Source organism: Bubalus bubalis, chromosome 21 (genome assembly GCF_019923935.1).
Source record: "Bubalus bubalis isolate 160015118507 breed Murrah chromosome 21, NDDB_SH_1, whole genome shotgun sequence".
In the NCBI taxonomy this organism is placed as follows: domain Eukaryota; kingdom Metazoa; phylum Chordata; class Mammalia; order Artiodactyla; family Bovidae; genus Bubalus; species Bubalus bubalis.
The window spans coordinates 55856075-55877661 of record NC_059177.1 but is presented as its reverse complement, the minus strand read 5'-3'; the positions used below and the strand labels follow the sequence as shown (position 1 = coordinate 55877661).

The window sequence follows — 21587 nt, the reverse complement described above, 5'->3', positions numbered from 1 at the left end:
TTGTTATAATACTTGGTGTTTTGTCCTCAGTTCCTGAAATAGCTTCAGAGTATAAAAGTGAAATGGGTGTCTTATTATTGATAATCCCTTGCAACTACATCTGAATTTCTGCCAACGAGGTGACTTTATATAAAGGGCCTAGGTAACCCATGCTTGGCGGGCGGCTAGTTGCCAGGGGAACCAAGCCGTGTGATAAGAGGGCTGGAACTTTCAGTCCAACCCATCCCACCCAACCCAACCCCCACCCCTGGGAAAGAAAGAGGGACTAGAGATTACACTCAGTCACCAGAGGCCAAGTAAATAATCCAGAAGCCTGGGTAATGAAACTTCCATAAAAATCCCTGAGGACTGGGTCCAGAGAGCTTCCAGGTTGGTGAACACATGGTGGTGCTGGGAGAAAGCAGGGAAGCTCTCATCTCTGCCCTCATACCTTTCCTTTTGCACCTCTTCCATCCACCTGTTTCTGAGTTATATCCTTTAGCAATAAAGCTGTAGTGTCATACGTAAAATATTTTCCCAAGTTCTCTGAGTCGTTCTGCTTAATAGTAAATTAATCATTCCCGAGGAGCGGCTTATGGAAGGTGCTCTAGCCAGCTGGTCAGAAGCACAGGGGACAACTAGACTTGGGACTGGCAGTAAAGGGGACGGGAGGCAGCCTCACGGGACTGAGCCCTTAACCTGTGGGATCTGATGTTATCCTCACATAGCGTCAGAACTGCTTTAAACTGGAAGACACCCAGCTAGTGTTGCAGAGCACTGTGTGGAAGGAAAAAATATCCCAGACCTTTGGTGACCAAAAATGAAGTGTTTTGTGTGAGTAATAAAGGAGAGACACAAGAATATTTTTTCCTTTATACAACACTGATGTCTTTTGCAAAGATTTTTCTGCCAGTTTTGATGGTAGTTAATTTTTTTAAACCTCATTTTTAGGTGAATCCCACTAAAAGAGTAAAAAAAAAAAACTGCCCATTAAAGTTAGTCTAGATGTGACAATGTGTGACTCATCTAAATGAGGAAACTGATTTATACAATTAATTTTATTCAGTAAAACTACAAATCTTCATGATGATGAAAGCAGGACGTAAAAGTCAAGCTTGTCTTGATTTCTGTACCAATCTACAAACCAATCTGCACCCTAATGCAACAGAAGATAAGGACACAGAACTATAAGCAGAAAACAAGGAATACATATCACATACTAGTAGGTAACCCAAGGCAGGTAATTTACACTGCGGCCTAAATTCTCCTGAGCTCTAATCGGATCATAAACCTTTATTTCCATTCTCACGAAGCTGAACTTCTGACAGTTAGAAGACAGACTGAATTCTATCTTTATGCAAAGAAACTTAAGCAAGGTCACCTTACACCTACGGCCCTCTGGGCAAACATTCTTAGGAAGAATACATTAATCTCACACATATTTATCTGCTTAAACTTAATTTGATTCTATATTCAGTGCAACTCATCACTAATCATGTAAAGACAATGTATGATAACCAAAGAATATGGAAAACGGAAGAAAGCTTAACAAAGAACTATTTCAAGTCCTAACAAACACACTTACAGTAACAAAATGGGGTAGATTATTTTCTTCAGCTGTTTTGTATTCTTGTAGCAGACAACAGTGCCACAGAGTAGAAAACTTAGACCCTGTTCTTTTGCCTAGAAGAATGTACAGTTGTGACTTGAGCCATCTACAGTGACTGAAAACAATCTACTGTTGTTGGAAAGGCTGTGGTGAGCTTCAGCCAGTAAGCAGGGTTGAAGATATTCCATGCGATGCTAAAATGGTTCTTTATATGTGCATTTGCATTGCTCCTCAACAGGAGACTTTTATTAATAAACCAGGAGTATGCTCCCTAAGACTGTGTATGTTCTAATGAGCCTCTATGTCAATAAAGTCCCAGAAATCATTTTCCACAGAGCATCTTCATATGGAAGGTTATATCAGTCTTCAGTTCCTCTGAAACACTAGTCCACAATTAAACTTCTTACGAAGAAATGCTCAGAAATAGAGAAATCAGAATTAGGGTTCTCTTTCACTTTTATGGCCATGCATTCATTTCGTGACTTTTTCATTTTTAAAAGAAAAGTGCTGCTGAGATGGAAATCATCTCAATAAATGCATGGCCAGTCATTACAAAAAAAAAAAAAAAAAAGTCTCAAGTTCTGGTGAATTCAGTATCACTTCTAGAGTCATGGGTGCAGAATGGCTTTTGCCTCTGCATTAACAGTGAGAGAGGACAGGGTATTACACGAACCAGGAGAGAGGAAACCACAACAGAAACCCTTCAGCAGCGCTGCTCTGCAGCACAGCGGTCACATTCACAGCACTCAAATCAAGATCTGCGTCGTGAAGAAGCTCTGCGTCTATTGCCGACTTATCTTTGTTAGCTGGATCTTACAAAACAACCATTCTCTCACCGAAAAGAAACAAACGGAGTTTAGGAGGAAACTAAGGTTTTTCTTTTTAAGGTGATACAACTTTGAAGGTTCAAAGATGAAGCTGTTCAATTTCTACCACGGAACAGACTAATTTTAATGAAACACTACTTGCATATGTTAGACAGAATTGAAAACATTGAAAATATATTTCCTAAGTCATTAGTGATACTATATACTTCAAAATATATGTTCATTTATTTTAAACCTGTTTTCATTTCTTTCTCTATTTGATATAATGAAACAGAGTAAGCAATAAAGTCCATTTTTGGAATCTTGTTGTTTAAATATTTAGTCTTCCATTTAGTTGGGATGGAGAAGGGAACGGCAACCCACTTCAGTATTCTTGCCTGGAGAATCCCACGGACAGAGGAGCCTGGTGGACTGCAATCCATGGGGTCACAAGGGGTCGGACACGACTGAGTGACTAGCAATTTTAGTCAGAAATGCTACAGGCTTGAAAAAGACGTTAATAGTTTTCCCTATGTGGAGATGGCTTGAGAACCAAAAACCTTTAAATTTCCAAAGACAGCAGAGGTTTGCATGAAGAAGTTCAACAACTTCCCAGCACACTCCTGAGTCAGACCTCCATTCACAGCCTAACTCTCCTATAGTGTTTTACGTTTCAGAGCTCAACTCATCAATTCCTATCGATAGTCACAGAATCTTAGAAGAAATATCGGAAGCTCAGTCCAATTCCCAACTGGAGTCGTGGAGCTTTTTTCCTACAAGAGGCATGATGTGTGGTTCTCCAGCCTTTGCTGGATAGCCCAAGGCAGCCTACCTCAACACTGGACAGTTCTATGGTGGAATTTGCTCTTACATTCTTCTAGTGTCATATTCCTGAAAGCGAAGGTGAAAGTGAAGTCAGTCGTGTCCGATTCTTTGCGACCCCATGGACTGGAGCCTACCAGGCTCCTCCATCCATGGAATTTTCCAGGCAAGAGTACTGGAGTGGGTTGCCATTTCCTTCTCCAGGGGATCTTCCCAACCCAGGGATTGAACCCAGGTCTCCCCCATTGCAAGCAGATTCTTTACCAACTGAGCCACAAGGGAGGCCCAACATAATACACAGGAACAATTATATAAAATATGAAAATATAAGAGGCAAAGTAAAACGTGTGGGTGAGCAAAATAATTTGGAGGCCACTATTCTCCATAGTTTGGAGAAGGCAATGGCACCCCACTCCAGTACTCTTGCCTGGTGAATCCCATGGACGGAGGAGTCTGGTGGGCTGCAGTCCATGGGGTCGCTAGGAGTCAGACATGACTGAGCAACTTCACTTTCACGCCTTGGAGAAGGAAATGCCAACCCACTCCAGTATTCTTGCCTGGAGGATCCCAGGGTCGGGGGAGCCTGGTAGGCTGCCGTCTATGGGGTCGCACAGAGTCGGACACAACTGAAGCGACTTAGCAGCATTCTCCATAGTTAATAACCTTCCCTTTATTTTTTTTAAAAAAATTAGGTCACAGGAGGCCTACTATATGATTATGAATCTTCAACAGATATTAAATACTCATAAACAGTGTAGCATCAACCACGTATAAATAAATGTTCAGCATCAGACTTCAAGGGCACCCAAATAATAGAGTGAAAGGCAAAAGAGTCCAGAAGTGGTGGCAAAGAAATGGGACTATCTAGCTCTCCACCAAGCTTACTCCATGCAGGTGGCAACCATGTACACAGACACAGACACACACACACACGTACACACAAACATACACCCACACCCAGAAGGGGGATAAAGACCCGTGAGCCTATCTTTCATTATCCTTCCAACCTAAATCTAAAAACTGAATCTAATTTGACTGAATTTATCTACCTTTAACTGGAGGAGGAAACGGCAACCCACTCCAGTATTCTTGCCTGAAAAAATCCTACGGACAGAGGAGCCTGGTGGGCTATAGTCCTTGGGGTCACAGAGAGTCAGACATGACTGAGTGACTGAGCATGAGCACTATCTACCTTTAAAGGCCTAAGCTGGATTCTCCAGAATCTTAATATTCAAAGTGACCCCCAGAACCTATCAAGCCCATTTCAATTAACATTTAAAATATAGTTATCCTTGAAATTAGTTTTCAAGTATAGTACTGTTTAGAAAACACTATCAAAATCCTTATTATACAAAAGTAGAAAATACTCTAAGTTTTTAAAGAAAATGTTCAGGTTGCCACAAGGAGTACCCTAAAAACAAGGCAAGGAAATGAAGAATGAGTCTTTGAGAAACTGCTCTATCTAGGACCTTTAAAAAAGGCAAGCAATTTAAATTAAATTAGGTTTTCAAAGGCTCCCCTAGTAGCTTAGATGGTAAAGCATCTGCCTGCAATACAGGAGACCCGAGTTCGATCCCTGGGTTGGGAAGATCCCCTGAAAAAGGAAATGGCAACCCATTCCAGTATTCTTGCCTGGAGAATTTCACGGACAGAGAAGCCTGACAGGCTACAGTCCATGGGACCACAAAGAGCTGGACACGACTGAGTGACTAACACACACAGGTTTTCAAAGCACATTGTCTATCTTCTGGTTATTTAAAACCAAAACCACCTTGCTGACCAAAGTAAAAATCCTGAAGCTATTTACTAACCACAAGACATTATGCAAAAGTTCAGAATTTGTGCCAACATTTGTTAAAAGTTAGTTCCAATACCAAGTTGGTAATTAAAAATAAAACTTTGGGATTATTATGACAGTTAACCAAGAAACTTTGTTTAAAATACACTGCAGCCAGTAAGAATCACAAACCTAATGCAGAAAAATTAGCCATTTCAGTAAATACTCTCAGCAGTACCAGCAGGTATCAGCAGGGGGCCTCTAGAAACAGTGGTACGCAAGCTTTCTAAAAACATCTTTCCCAAGTAAACCAGGAAATGAATTACTTCCCTGGTACTGATATTTGCCAAAAAGAAAGTATAAGTTCAAATTAATTTGTCAACATCTGGTTAAGACTCTCGCTCAGAAATGAAATCTGGGAATTTCTCTTAAACTAAAAAAATTCACCCCCAAACAAAGAAAGCAATATTCAAATGTCAAATATTGCTTTTCAGGTTACCACTCTGCACTGTAGGACCAAACTTTTCTAACAGTTTAAACAAAAGTGCCAGCTCTTCAGAATATTATTTTTTAAAAAAAACCGTTTGATATCTATTGTCGTTCAGTCACTAAGTCATGTCCTACTGTTTGCAGCATGCCAGGCTTCCCTGTCCTTCACTATCTCCCAGAGCTTGCTCAAACTCATGTCCATTAAGTTGGTGATGCCATGCAAACATCTCATCCTCTGTTGTCCCTTCTCCTCCTGCCCTCAAGACATCTAAGATCATAAAATCACAAATATGATACAAAAGCAACATGTTCTATCTTACTGTAAGTAAATTAGGGCCCTACTGAACCAGGCAGATCCATATCACTTCTGATTTCCTAAGAAACTCTGTTATAATTTCAGAGGCTTCCTTTATCCCAGTAGGCTGAAAATTCTATTATTTGGAGTTGGGAAGTAATTTTTTTTAAAGATAAAACAAAGTTCACTAGCAAAGTCTTATAACATTCTTAAAATTAGTGGGCATCTGTATTTTTAAAGCACTATCAACAAAAATTTCAACTGTTCTGAATTAAATTCTATGACTTTCACCAGGTGAAAATCAAAGATATGAAAAAGATTGCAAAAAGGAAAAGAAACTTCAAACTAGAGTTAAATATATTAAAAGAAGCATATCGGATCTTAGAATCAGAAAAGTGATAGGGACTTCCCTGGCGATCCAGTGGCTAAGACTCTGGGCTTCCAATGCAGGAGGCCTGGGTTTGATTCCTGGTCAGAGAACTAGATCCCATGCTGCAACTGAGACCTGGAGCAATGAAATAAATAAACGAGAAAAGCGATAGCTAAGCTCTCCTAACCACATGTGGGAACTGTGTTCTGTTTTGGAGACTATAATTTAAGAAGAACACCGAAGAACTAGACCAACCAAGAGCTGATGGACCAGTATGACTAAGTATTCAAAATGACGACGTGAGAACACCCCAGCGCTTGCTCCAGCAGCACAGGTACTGGAACTGGAGCACAGAGTATAGTGGCGCAGGCCCTGCTCAGGGATGAGACTCAAATTCCTGAAGCACTCCGTAGTTTTCATGGGCCTCTAGGGTCCTTAGTAAATTGTTTAAAACACAAATTTACATCTGTGTCTGCCAAGGATCTTCCTGATTTGCAGTTTCCTGATGGAGCCCAGGGAGACTCCAAATTCATCTAGCACCCCAGAATCTCACTGCTAGAAGGCCATTCTTTAGGTCAGTTTTCTCTTTGAGCTACCTCCAGGCATTACTGATGGCTACAAGATGAGTTTTGACAAGACCCACAACAGCAAAGGGTAGTAGTCAGAAGGATGACTTTTGTTACTCATCTGTAAAAGATGACCAGAATTGTTTAAAAGTAGTAACAGAAGAAACCAAACAAGAGTAGTGGGAAAATCAGCCTCTGTCACTGCTCACATTCAAAAAGTTTATTTAAGTTATTTTGAAAAAAGAAAAACTTTGTGCCCCTTTCTTGTCCCCTACTTGATCACAACAATCATGTTCTTCAATTCTCTGACATACAAACAGGATAAAAAGACAAGAAAGCTGAACATGGAATCAGAAGGAACCCAGGGATGTGTCCCTAGTATCACAGTTAGCTGTATTTCCTCAGGCTGTTTTTCCAACATTTTTGGATCTGTAAAATGAGGAGCTTGCTTAGGCTTAGCCCATAGCCTTAACAGTCTTTGAGTTTTTGCTAATCACCTGGCAATAGCCAGCGATCTTTTGGCTGAAAATCATCCGTGTTGCAAGGGGCTCATTTTGTAACCAAGGTTTCTAAATTCTTAGCTTCCTCATTACAATGATATCGAAATCTGTGTCAGGGCTCTTTACCCCAGTAAGATGTTACTGTGATAAAATAAAATGTAGTTGCCAGTTCTATTGCTCAGTCAGTAAAGAATCCACCTGCAATGCAGAAGACCTGGGTTGGAAAGATCTCCTGGAGGAGGAAATGGCAACCTACTCCAGTATTCTTGCCGGGGAAACCCCATGGACAGAGGAGCCTGGTGAGCTACAGTCCATAGGGTCACAAGAATCGGACACAACTTTGCGACTAAACTACCACCAACAAATATTTTACTTGATCTTCGGCTTAAGATATATTTTTGTAATATATAAACCAACAAATCCTTGCTAATTCTTTTTACAAAGAGATTTGTCCAAAGACTGATTTTTGAAATCAAACATCTTTTACATATTTTAAAGGATTCTATTTAGAAAACAAGATGCTTTCAAAGTCAAACCATACATAAAATGAGAGACACTAATGCCTAATAAATACATGCTGATCCTGAAGTATGAAATCTGGTCTGCTCCCATTGACTGACGAAATCACAGGTCATGATGATGTAACACTGAAACAAGTCAAATATTAGCAAATACTTACTAAAGCTAATACTTACAAACTAACTAAACTAAACAAATACTTACAATATTTTGCTAACTTGCCAAAGCTGCCTATCTTTCTTTAGATAAAATGCTGCATTATGATCATTGAGAAAAACCAATCTGTTCTAGTAATTATCTTCTATCATACATGATCCTGGTCTGTCCTTTTATTTATCTACCTATGAGTCTTTGGGAAGCTAATAGTCACAAGACAAATTCTTGTAACAATGTTCTGGATTAAAAAAAAATAAAAAAGAGTAGTGGACTTTGGGGGCCAAAATTCTCCCTCCCTCTCAAGATTGAAGGCTACTGATAAAGTACTCAAATCCTCTGTGAATAAAAGGGGAAAGCAGAAGGTATGGGCACATACTATGTTCCTTTAGAGGTCTAATTACTCTAAAGTCTCTATATATTTTGTAATATAAAGGAAAAGAAGGTTAAATTTAACTTAAAGAGTGAACTTGCCTTTGCATTATGTTGAGCCTTCGTCACAGAAGGAATACAACTCAGATGTTAAAAACAAAACCAAATAAAACTTGGAGAGGCATCCTTATGATGATAACTGTGCATGGTAAGTCTACCAAGGTCAAGAACATTCTAGCTACACCTTCAATTCCACTCTTAGGACAATCACATTAAAAGTTAGCGTAAGATCATTAAGGATAATAAAGGCATCTTGTGGCGCACCACAGAAACATACTGCATTAGAACAAACATACACATTCTGGACCTCCTTGTGGCTCAGCTGGTAAAGAATCCACCTGCAAAGAGGGAGACCTGGGTTCGATCCCTGGGTTGGGAAGATCTCTTGGAGAAGGGAAAGGCTACCACGCTAGTATTCTGGCCTGGAGAATTTCATGGACTGTATAGTCCATGGGGTTGCAAAGAGTCGGACACGACACGAAATGAGTGACTTTCCCTTCATTTCACACATTCTAGACCTCTGAGTTAGGGTCAATAGCCTAAAAGTTACTTTCTTTGGCATATGAGTTTTGTTCTATAAAGTACCTTTACTAGAGAACAACTGAAAAGTCAAAACACATCTTCATCTCTGATTTATTCCTACTTTCCCATCCGGGATCATTTCCTTGATAGTATCAGCTACCAAACTGACACTAAATACACAAACGAGAAAGATCTCTATTGGTTTTCATTTAAAAAATACAATTTTCAATGTTTTTGTTTTTAGGAAAACAGACATTATTTTACTACTTCTCCCAAGCAGACTTTAGGACTTTCAATTTTATCTTTAATTATTTTTAAAAGTATTTATTTATTCATTTATTTGGTTGCACTGGGTCTTAGCTGTGGCATATGCGATCTTTAGTTACAGCATATGGGATCCAGTTCCCCGACCTGGGACTGAACCCAGACCCCACTGCATTGGAACTCTGGAGTTCCAGCCACTGGACCACCAGGGAAGTCACTTTATTTATTTTTTTTATTTTTAATTGGAGGATAATTGCTTTAAAATTTGTGTTGGTTTCGGCCATACAACAATATCTCTATTTTTAATTCTAACACTGTCAGTAAATTCTACCCACTCTTCTATTGTCAATTCCATTTCCACAGTTACCAATTCAGTTCAGTACTTTAAAATGAGCGCCTATTACTGCTACGTATGATAGTCACTACTCAATCCAGCCCATATCCTAAGAACTCCCTGAACTAGTGACTTCTCAAGGTATAATTCCTTCATTACTAATGGCCTGTCACAGTGGGAGTCATCTCCTCACTTCCGCCTACTTCTCCTGGTCTAGGGGTACCACCTTGTGGTCAGCAACAGGAATTATCCTTCCCATCACCTCATTTCTTTCCCCTTTGGTAGAACATTACACCTAGGCTTTCTGGTTTTGCACACGGCTCAGTTAACTCAATCTTACAAACCTCCCTTTCTTTTGAACAGAGTAGAATGCCATCATGCAGTAATTTACTGCAGAGGGTAGTGTTCCTTATTTATAAACCCTGGGAAATTCACATACTCTAAGTCTACAAGCTATTTGTTACTGAATGAGAAAGAATGGGTTTTAGTCTACACCTTTGACAAGGCCAGTTGACATGACTATTTTTTAAAAAGCTACATATAAACACCTTAAATTTACTAACAAAACAAAACACAGTAGGCCCCAAATGGAGTCTCTTATGCTAATTCCCATATCATCAAACTGAGAACTAAACTCCAGTTTTTTGCCTCTCCCAGAAATGGACTCAAACCAGCCAACCAGGAACTTGCTGATTAGCATTAGTTAGGTAACCCTTGCCATGCTCTGTAAGGAGAATAACCTAGCAATAACCAACACACTTTTTGGATGAGTGTAACTTCCTTGTTCCTGCTCCCTTCTGCCTAGAAGTCTTTTATTCTGTACAGCTCTTCAGAGTTTGTTTCTATTTGCTCAGACTGAATGCTGCCCAATCCATGAATCGTCAAATAGAGTCAATAAGCTCTTGACTTGGTTCAATTTCGTTTTTTTGAAAGGTACTAACACTTAGACCATACAACCTAAGTTTAAATAAGACATACAGATCAAATTCTCACTAGTTAAGAACTGTTTCAAGTATTGCTCCTCACCCATCAGGCATGGCAGACGGGTGGCTACAGCTTACGGCCTTGACGTATATTATCATTTTCTCCCCTTTAACAATGCCAAAAAAAATCCAACTTCCGTAACATTTCCTCATAGTACAGGCCTTTGGGACCTTACCTGCCGAGGTCCAGCCCCGGCTGATCCAGGGTATTCGAAGGAGAGATGGCCTAGGCGACTATTTATATGTTAATTAGAGATGTAAGAGTAATAGAATGAGGATAGCTCAGTAGGAAAATTCAGTGGAGAAAAGAAGCTGAGTGGCTTGGTTTACGCAGAAAATCAATATAACCCGTGACACCAGGTTAGCTCTGACCACGGAGGCCACAGGCGCCCTCTCGAATAGTGGAAGGTGCCCCACCTTAGACACCTTCTCGAGTGGGTCTTAGAAGCCCAGGCAAATAAATGGTCGCAGAGGCTTTCCGCGCTCCAGATGGACACTCAGCTGGAAGTTAAAGGGAAGAATGGCATGGGGAGACCAAGCGTTGGTGAGCAAGGCCCGTAGCTTTATTTTCAACAGGGGCTTATATACCCTAAGTTACACATAGAGGATAATAGGGGATGCAAAGTCAGCAGTCTTTGATCCTTATCAAAAACCAGGGTTTCTTTCCTGCAAATTTATCGTATACAAATGGTTTAGGTGATTTACATCATCTTCTGGCCAGAAGGCCTATTAACATTTTATGACACTTGACAAGGACTTATCAACAAAGACTTATTTTCTCTAAGAGTAATTATTTTAAGGTTTGGCGCCATCTTCCAAAGATAAAATTACATTCCTATAGGGCGGATGTGTAATGGGTTTACAAAGGAAAGAATTTATTACCTTAAGGGTCTAAAGTTACTAACACCAAGGCCACTACTTATTTTTTCTACATACCAACTATATTAATTAATACACATTCAAGGATACAATTCAGGGGATGTGGAAACTTGGCAACAAACATTGGCTCATCAATGAAATCTTTTACTAGTTTTATTCTGACAGTTTCTAACTCTCTGAGAGGCTCTAAGCTATTTGAATATCTTAAGCTTCCCGTGCCTCTCGAGGCTGGGAGACTGTAAACAATTGTATGCATAGCTGTAGGTGTCCGGGTAAACTTGTCAGGCAAGTTAGAGAGCCATCTGAGGGGTTTGGATTTAAACACTCCTAATTGCCCAGGAACTTTATTAATTGGAGCTGTAAGTTAGCTCTTTGACAGAGAGAGCGAGATGGTGGTGGGGGACAGCCCCCAGTAAAGTCAGAGGTGAGAGCACAAAGCAATAAAGTAGGCAGACTCTGGTTTTTGGGGGTAGATGCTCGAGAATATCCGGGGGCACTCCCGAGGCTCGATCCCGCCTTTGCGTATGCCGAGCCTCCTTCCTCATGACCTTTGTCACGAGTGGAATGTCTCTCGCCGGCTCCCGGCACTTACCCTTTGCTGTTTCCCCAGGTCTCCCTTCAGAGGTTTGGTCTGCTCCCTCGCATCCTCCAGGTCTTCGCTTGTATATCAGTGAGGTCTTCCCTGACCACTCTGCTTAAAACTTCCCTCCCTAGAAATCCTTATCTTCTTATGCAACTGTCATATCGTGCACTTTACTTAAATGTTTTGTTAAACTTCTCCAGAGCGAGTATTTTTGTTTGTTTGTTTCACTCATACATTCTCAGCACCTAAGACTATGGTGGGCAAAGTATGGGCCGAGGCCCAGACACTGTTCACCAGTCAAACCCCGGCATGCCCATTCATTTACATGTTATGGGTGACTGATTTCATGCTCCGACACAGCTGAGTAGTTGCAAGACAGACCATATGGTGGAAAATACAATGACTACTTATAGAAAAAGTGTGCAGATCCCTAACCTAAAACAATGGTAGGTCAAACACTCAGTGGAACAATTACCAAGCAAACAAACATGGGGGGAAATGTCTCCGATCCCAAGGTATTTTATAAAGATGTAATGGAAGAGCCTCTACACTGAGATATCACAATGAAGCCCTCCCCAGGCTGGCCACCCGTGACCTCTCTGAGGCCATCTTGTACTACTGTCCCCCCTCACTCAGCTTTTCCACACTGGTCTTGCTATTCCCTGGACACGTCAGGCAGGGAATGTCAGCTCCTACCCTGGAGTTATTTCATCCGCCTGAGTACTTATCCCCCAGAGAGCCAGCCTCATGACTAATTTCTTCATCTCCTCAAGTCTTCACTCAAACGTTACTTTCTCAATGAGGTTTACCTTACCTTATACTGCAACTCCCCTCCCCTCTGTACACACCCCAATCTCTTTCTTTCTCTAATTTTGCTCTTTTCTTCCCATAATACTCATCACACTTCATCGTAACATATTATTCATTTTTATATCTACTGTATGTTATCTCCTTCAATACAGAGTAAGCCTCCATAACAGCACATATGTTTGCCTGTTTTGTTTTCTGGTGTATTCTAACTACCTAGAAAACTGCCTAGTACATAGTTGGTATTTAGTAAGTATTGATGAATAATTAAATGAAAGATGACTCCATTTCAAAAACTTCTCTGCATACGTTCTCAAACTCCCTAACTAGATATCGTTTCTTGCTCCCTATCTATTTACTTCTAATTCATCAAACCAATAATTCAAGGGCCAAAGTATTGGATGCGTGCTCAGTCGCTCTGTCGTATCTGACTCTTCAGCCCCATGGACGGTTAGGCCTCGAGATTCTTCTGTCCATGGGATTCTCCAGGCAAGAATACTGGAGTTGGTTGCCATTTCCTCCTCTAGGGGATCTTCCTGACTCAGGGATCGATCCTGCACCTCCTGCAATGGCAGGCAGATTCTTTACCACTGACCCACGTAGGAAGCCCCAACTATTGGCATGAGGAGTAAGACACACCCCTGCCCTTAGGTAATTCTTCTTTCCGCTCCCACCGTCTCGTCTTTGATCCAAACTACTGTCATCTCTCTGGACACGACAGCCTTCTGGCTCATCTATCTGCATCCCACCTGAACCCAGTCCAATCCACTCTTCACACCATAAACACAGTGATATTTTCTAATCATAAAGGTGCAACTGTCCCCTTTGCTTAAAATGCTTTGATACTACTCATTCCTCTTAAATGGAGAGAAACTCCTGAACACTGTCTGCAAACCTCTGTATGAATTCCTTCCTCTCTCTCTCTCTCCAGCCTTACCCTCTGTGTGCTTGTATGGACATGCACACACACCTGCCATCCCGTCCCTCGTACTCAGGAAAGCGTCCTTCTATCTTTGCACCTTTTCACCTGGAGTTCTCTCTCCATCACCTAATTACCTCAGCTTACCTAGAGATCTTTGCCATTTCCTCACAGAAGTGACATCCTTAACTAGGTCATAAGTTCCTGTAATAGGCTCTAGTAGCATGTGTCACGGTTGAAACTTTAGATTTGCTCAAGTGATTATTTAATATGTGTCCCCATCTGATAATGAAACTCCATGACAGTAAGGATCACATCTTTTTCTGTTCATCACAGTATCCACAGTGACTGGAACACCTCATTATATGTTTGCTGAACGAATGACTGAATGAAAGAGTAAGTCAAGATATGGACAAAAGGAAAAACTTTAGAGGAAAAATAAAAAGCGTGAGAAAGGAGTACTAGCTGTTAAGTTGTAGGAGGTAAAGAAGTCCACATGGGCTAAATCATGGGAGGTCCTGCATATCATTTTAAGGAACTTTCTTTGCCCCTCAGGAAATGATGGAGCCAGTGACTGCTTTTTAAGCAGTGGAAATGACAATGACTTTAGTATTTCAGATAGCTCTCACAAGCTGTGTCCAGCATGGAGAAAAAAAGAATCTGAAAGGGCAGTGAGACAGATGAAGGCCTAAACCAGGGCACTGATTTGGAATGGAGAATGGGGGCAACCTTGGGGGTCATGTCATTAAAGAGCAGGAGCGGTCCAGATAGCTCTAAGCTTGCCAACCGGGCTGAATGGGGGCTCCAGAAATTCGGATTCAGTAATTCTTAAAACTCGTGGGCTGACTGCACTGGAATCATCTGAGGCAATATGTTAGGAAGCAAACAGGAATATAATTAGAAGCATTCATTATTAGCTATGATGATTACTCTTCATCCCACTTATTTAATGAAAAGGGAAACTATCTTTGGCCACAGCCTCGGGGTACTTGAAGAGATACTTCTTTTCAGTCACCCAGGCAAAGTGTGCAGAGTACTAGATATAAAGCACAAGAAGTTAACAGGTAATTTAACAGAAACTTACCCGCTCTGCAGACGCCTCATCCCCTGGCAGACACGCAGCAGCAGCGGCAGCGGCACAAGCTATTTCCATCACCACAGAGCTGGAAGGAGCGTCAGTAGTGGATGAAGACCTGGGTCGGCCGGACTGCATGACAGTTGCCATCTCCTGGCCAGATTTCCTGTTGATCTGGGGACTTCCCTTTGGGGCCTCTGGCTTGCCCCGCCTGCTGTGCAGGCTCGTCCCTCTCTTCATCTTGGGCGGCACGCGGATCTGCTGCAGGACACGATTCAGAGCTGTGGGGTGGGTGGGGACACCATCAGTCTCAGCACACGCGTTCTGGCTTTCCAGATCCATTTCAGGCTCTGGGTCTGCCTGAATCTGTTGCACATCGTGGGGGGACACAGACGACCTCCTGCGCTGGTGCTGGAAGAGATGCTTCAAGCCTTGGCCAATCACGTTAATGTTCTCCAAAGCATTGTGGGTCATTTTAGACAACTTTTGTTCTGATTCTGTTTGCTTTCTGGCCTCTGCATCTTGGGATTTGCCTCCGGGATCAGGGTCCTCAAATAACTGTTCACTGCCCGAAGGCTCCATCAGTAGACTTAATACGCTTATTTGCAAACTCAAAATTTTTTTTTAACACACCACGACTGTCAAATTAGGTAGGCATTGCTTCGACAGTAACTACACATGCAGCTGTGAGACGAAGGCTTCATGCCTACCTAATGTTAAAAAAAAAAAAAAAAAGCTTGTATTATAAATCCATGCAGAAACTCCAGTGTTAAAGAAAAACATGCCACTAGCCCAAGAAATAGACACTATCATTAAGCAATCTTTAATCAGAAGATTAAAAGATAGTTTTCTAGATAGTGGGTAATGATTATTTTCTAGAATAGGAGGAAAAGCTCTGAAATAAGTACAAAGGAAATGAAAACAGCGTTGTTAAAAAAAAATCCCTACAAGTTGCAATGTGAAGAGGAACTACATACTAGAAGAGTCATCTTGGAATGGAAACCATAATAATATTTGAGAGAACAGCCACTACTTGGGGAATCGAGAGACATCCAAGCACAGAGCATTCAATACAGATAGTCTAGCTGAGGCAATTGAAATGATTCCTCTCAATCACAACCATAGTTAATTATCTGCATGCTGAAGCTCAATACAGTAAATTCAAAGAATAACTGTGAAACGTGGACATCCCAATCTAACTGCACTGTGGATTTTAATGGAAAAGAGGAATTTCCAGTTATCATTTACATTCATCAAGGTCACTGGCAACTAGACACTTCTTTTTTGAGAAGGTTTGCTCTTTTGAGAAGAAAATGGAAACTGAAATCTTATAGGTTGGATTCTCTGCTGGAACACAAATGACCTTTCGGTACAACGAGTACATGATCCAGAAAGAATCTGTCTTCAGAGACCAGAGCTTGGCTCAGAACCAGTGAACAAAGAAAGAGACTCAAAGGAATCCCTTTCTTTGAAAAGGGTCGACTCTGACAAGAGGCTGCCCATGTACAGTCCACCCTCCATATGCACGGGTTCCACATCTGCAGATTCAACCAACCTCAGATGGAAAACATTTGGGGTGAAGAAGTTCTAGGATGTTCCAAAGAGAAAAACCTGAATTTGCCATGCTCCCAGCAACTGTTTTCATAGCATTTATTTATGTTGTATTAGGTATTATAAATGCTCTAGATATGATTTAAGGTATATGGGAGGATACGCATGGTTCTATGCAAATACTATGCCATTTCATATAAGAGACATGAGCATCTGAGGATTTCGTTATCTGCAGGAGTCCTGGAACCAGTCCTCCATGGGTACCAAGGGACGGCTGTATTCACACAAACTCAAAAGCAAAGAAGTGACACAGTAACTGGGTATGACTAAAAAGGAGAGAAAAAGAAAGGTCAAATAGCAACCACATACCAACATTAAAGTGCAGGAAATTAAAAGGAAGTTGAAACTAAGAGATGTAAGGTCAGCACAACTGCCATAGTTACGGAAGTCACATGCCAAAGAAAGGGAGGGTGTGGTAGGGATAAGATTTCTCATAATAGAAAACTCTTTTTAAAAAATTGAGTTTCTGCAAATATGTAAAACAAAACTGCATTAATGTACAGAACCTGCTACGGAGGACAAAATGTGGTGCGTGAAGTTCTTTATTTCTATATTTTACCTCAGCTTTTCCTTCAAAGGGCTTTAAAACTCCCTGCGTTACACCAAGGACTTTGAACAGTTTGAAGTCACTACTAAGTCACTACCAATTCTGAAGCACTTAGGGTGGTCATGGTCTGGGCATACGCAGACAGACCTCTGGCCATCAAACAGCAATCTGAAAGGCATAAATCAGTTGGATTTAAGAGTTCACTGTGACCTCCAGGCTCCTAGAGTCCAAAGTGATAGGAATGCAAACCCATCAGACCTTTCTTCCTGGTAACTTCTCTCAGACGACCTTCTCACCATGAATGTGGATGGACACCGTCACTGTGGCTTCGCGGACCACACTCTTACACGCCTATCTTCTCATCTCCTAACCTCTTCACGACTCAGGAGCATAAACCATGTTGACAGGGTTAAAGACCTTTAACCAGTACCTTCCTACTAACTAAATACCACAAAATTCTTTGCTCCCAAACTAGGCAAATGAGGAGCAGTAACGAGGATGGGAAATTTCACTGCTTTTCACTCAAATTCTCTGTGGCTGCACCAAAAACCTGCCACACGGCTGGGGCCTCTCACCCTTTTCCCGACTCTGTGTTGCTTTTATTTTTCCTTTTCCCTTTGGGAGAGCCAAGAGAGAAGCCCTTAATCCTACCGACATAAACAACTGTTTTGGGCTATATGGAGTTTTCTGGGGCTCCTTGTGGGCAAAAATGTTGTCAACAGTATATGTATTTAATTATCCTGACCTTCCCTCATGAGTTTCTAGCGCAGACTAATAGTTATTGAATTATTTTCACTCTGCAAAGCACTGAGCTTCTCAGACAAAAAGGGCTATGTAACCAAGATAATCCAGTAACTGTATATCAATTAACCTCTTCTTGTACTGGGATATTTAGACCCTGAGAAGACAGAAGGATTGTGAAAGCAGCAGGCTGATAATGAGGAAGTAAATTACTTTTTTCCTTATTTATATTGCATTAGCTAAATAATACAACAGATTTTTTGTTGCTGCTGTTTTGAAAGTAAAACATAAAATAAGTTTCTCCCATGATAATAAAAGACACCATAAAGAGAGGAATGGTATCAAGGTTCGTTAGAAAACCAAACAATCTACTTGTCTCATATATAAACATACAAGGAATTTATTACTCAGCAGATCAGCTTCATTGGGCAGTGTTATAAACTAATCAAGGGGCTTCCCTTGTGGCTCAGACAGTAAAGCGTCTGACTACAATGCAGAAGACCCGGGTTCAATCCCTGGATCGGGAAGATCCTCTGGAGAAGGAAATGGCAACCCACTCCAGTACTCTTGCCTGGAAAATCCCATGGACAGAGAAGCCCGGTAGGCTACAGTACATGGGGTCGCAAAGAGTCAGACATGACTGAGCAACTTCACTTCCCGTCACATTAACTTCACGTCACTTCACATAAACCTGCTTCTTGGGTTTTAAAAAATGGAAAATATGGTACATTTTTAAATGTCTGTATCTTCATTTGAGATTTCATTAGCATGTCTATATTATTTATTCTCATATAATTCAAAAGAATGATTAATTATAAGGATATGCCAGCATTTGGAGGAAAACCTAGAAACAGGGTGTTGATTTCCAAGCCAAAGCTTGCATAGGCTATCTACATGGCTGCACAGATTACCTAGTAGAGGAGTAGTAAATTCTGGGATTTCTAAAGGCAAAACATATCTTCATGATACTAACAGAAGCTTACCTAACATAGAACACCAAAGAAACTTAAACTGAGCTTTAAGCATCAAATTGTTATATAAGAATTTTGAAACAACAACCTGTTGCACTGACTGTAAAACGTAATGCTGTAATCATTATATAACACTTGTGACAGGAAGAAAGCAAGCACTAAAATAATTCAATAAAGTGAATGTTTTTTAAGACTCCCCTATTTTCTTCTGTAAGACAGTAGTAAAATTCAAATGAATAATAACTGTTGTTCAGCTTATAAAACTTCCCAAACAACTGTATTGCTATCTCTGGTTTAACACAAACAAGTTCAACTGTAAAGCTAAGTGTTCTTTCATAAGAAGGAAATGTTGGCTTCTCTTTTATTCACAGGGCTTCTCTGAAAAGTAAAGTCCTTCTAAGTAAGCCTGAGGAAACCAATAGAGAGAAAAGGGAACAAAAGGATATGGGAGAAAGGGGGCAGGAGGAAGGGGTGAAAAGTGGGGAAAAAAGAGGAGGAAATGGTAGCCACAGACAAACCAGGTATTTCAGAAAACTTGGTTAAATTCTCAGAATTTTAACAATTTTCTACAACAGTTTTGAAAAAAAAAAAAAATTCAAATTATATATGAACTATCTTTCTTTTTTTTTCCTTTAAGTTGTTACTCCCAACTTTTTAGTTTTCTTGATAGACACGGTGACCAAAGCGTTTTGGTTTGGCTATGAACCAAATTATTTCACTGACGCTAACAAATTGGATACTTGCCTTTATCACTCTTCCTCAAGCACTTCTAAGGTGTTCTGGAATCCTTTTAGGGAAAGCTGAAAAGCAAACATTAAGAATTACAAAGTAGGAAACTTAGAAGAGGGGAGTTTATTTATATAAACATAAGAAAAAACTGAGTATACACATAACAAAATGGTAACATTTAGCTCTCAGTGGTAGTACAGGGCAATTTTTTCTAGTGTTTTTCAGTCTTTTCTCATTTTGCAAAGAAATAATAAAAAAAAAACTATAATCAAGAAAAAACAATTTGGGGAACATCAATATTAAAAAAAAAGTAGTATATTTCATAAATATTTTTACACTATGATACTGAATTAGGAATAGATAGTCCATTAATTCTAATCTTAAAGTAAAATGAAATGCAAAATAAGTGTGTTAGTCGCTCAGTCATGTCTGATTCTTTGCGACCCCATGGACTGTATGTAGCCTGCCATGCTCCTCTGTCCACAGAATTCTGCAGGCCAGAATACTGGAGTGGGTTGCCATTCCTACTCCAGGGGATCTTCCCGACCCAGGGATTGAATCTGGGCCTCCCGATTTGTGGGCAGATTCCTTACCAACATGAAAAGAAGCATAATTTTAATAAGCAAGTATCTTTCAAGTAGCTTCCAATTCTCCATCCACAATTTTGCGTTCAAAAGCAACTCTTAAAAAGTATGTCTACCATGAATAATTGAGGCTCAAGATGCACCAAAATGGAAAATTCCCTGGAAAACAGCCATTACCAGAGGCAATTTACTCAGGCAGGTGTTTGGGGGGCATCTGCTTTGTGCTCCAAATTACGCAAACAAAGCATCCTACCTTACCCTCAAGGAACTAATCTAGGATGGAAAGTGAGTTTACATACTTGAAGCCTAAGAGAAACAGCACAGAACAACATAATTAAGTGCTAGAATGTGTAAGGACAACTATGATTACCATCAGAAGTGAAGAAATCCTATGACACTTGCCTCGAAAAGTTTCAAGAACAAAGAAGCTTTCACTGCACTTTGAAAGATGAGAAGATGGATGAATGAGCAGGAAGATATAGGCCGAGACTCCGAGCTACAGAGCAGTACACACGCTACACGCTGGGGGCCAGTGAAGAGGCCAGATGACTGCACTGGGGGTACTCATTCTGAGTCATCTGGAGAACTGAGTGGCTGGTGGGCAGATGTGAGGGGGGACTTTTCATCTTTAACTTTTTCTACCTTTCGAAGTACATACATTATGACTATTCTTATGTAGGGAAAAAATAAACTTACACATTTGAAAAAAAAGAAAGTAAATACATGTTTTAATCTCAAGGGGAAACATTTAAAAATGGTAGAAAAGGATATAACTATTGTGCTAACAGAAAGGAAAAACAGAATTAAAATATGCAAATAAATACAAAAAGAGGGAAAGCAAGATTGCAGATAAGACATATAAAAAGGAAAATATAAGATATCAAATGCAAACCCAAATATCCCAATAATTATATTAAATATAAGTGGACCAAAAGAAAAAGATTATCTATCATACTAAATAAAAAACGGAAATCAATCCCTGGTGGTCCAGTGGTTAGGACCCAGCACTTTCACAGCAGTGGCCCGGTTCACTCCCTGGTTGGGGAACTAAGATCCCACAAGCCCTGTGACGTGGCCAAAAAAAAAAAAAATTCTCTATTATGATGTGTAAAAGAATCATGCCAAATATAGAGAACAATTAAAATAAAATGTATAGAAAGGGTTAACAAACATAATCTAAACAAAAGCTGCTCAAGCTTTATTAGTAGTACTCAAAGTAGACTATAATTCAAAAAGCATTAATGGAGGTAATATAATTCATAGGATTAAATGCAGAACTCATTAGAAAGACATAATTAAAAATTTATATGCAAGTAATAGCATAGCCTCCAAATGCATAAAGCACAACTTAGCAGAACTACAAGAAGTGAAATATATCTATAATCATAATGGAGAAATTTTTAACATCTCTCATAATTGATAGAATAAATGACCTACATCGGAGGAAAAATAAGAGTTAGATCTGAATAGCATGGTTAACAAACTGGGGACCTAAACAGACATTTGTATAAGACAGTACCCAATAACTGCAGAATACTCTATCAAGTTCAAAGAGATCACTTACAAAAAGTGACCCATATGCTGAGCACTAAATCAAGTCTCACAAGTTCTTCTCTGACCACAATGTGGACTCCTAAGGTTCACAGTGGATAAAACCGCTCTCTCCCCACCACCCACAATGCCACCTGACCAAACCTGGAGACAATGCAACAGGGTTGGAG

The 21587-nt window shown here is 40.3% G+C and overlaps 1 protein-coding gene across 10 annotated transcripts in view; it reads right to left on the bottom strand.

The window, feature by feature from the left end:
* TMCC1 (transmembrane and coiled-coil domain family 1) overlaps positions 1-21587 on the bottom strand; it is a 159034-nt gene that overhangs the window by 96959 nt on the left and 40488 nt on the right. For 6 of the 10 annotated variants that reach the window (XM_025272379.3, XM_025272376.3, XM_025272374.3 and 3 more), the window contains 2 exons: positions 19298-19353; positions 14693-14964 (listed from right to left, as the gene is read on the bottom strand). In XM_025272379.3, the coding sequence (XP_025128164.1) occupies positions 14693-14923 (231 nt within the window). In that variant the 5' untranslated portion in view covers positions 14924-14964; positions 19298-19353. Of the gene's footprint in view, positions 1-14692; positions 15393-19297; positions 19354-21587 lie in introns of those variants that run through there. The other 4 variants (XM_025272371.3, XM_025272372.3, XM_025272373.3 and 1 more) reach the window with 1 other exon arrangement.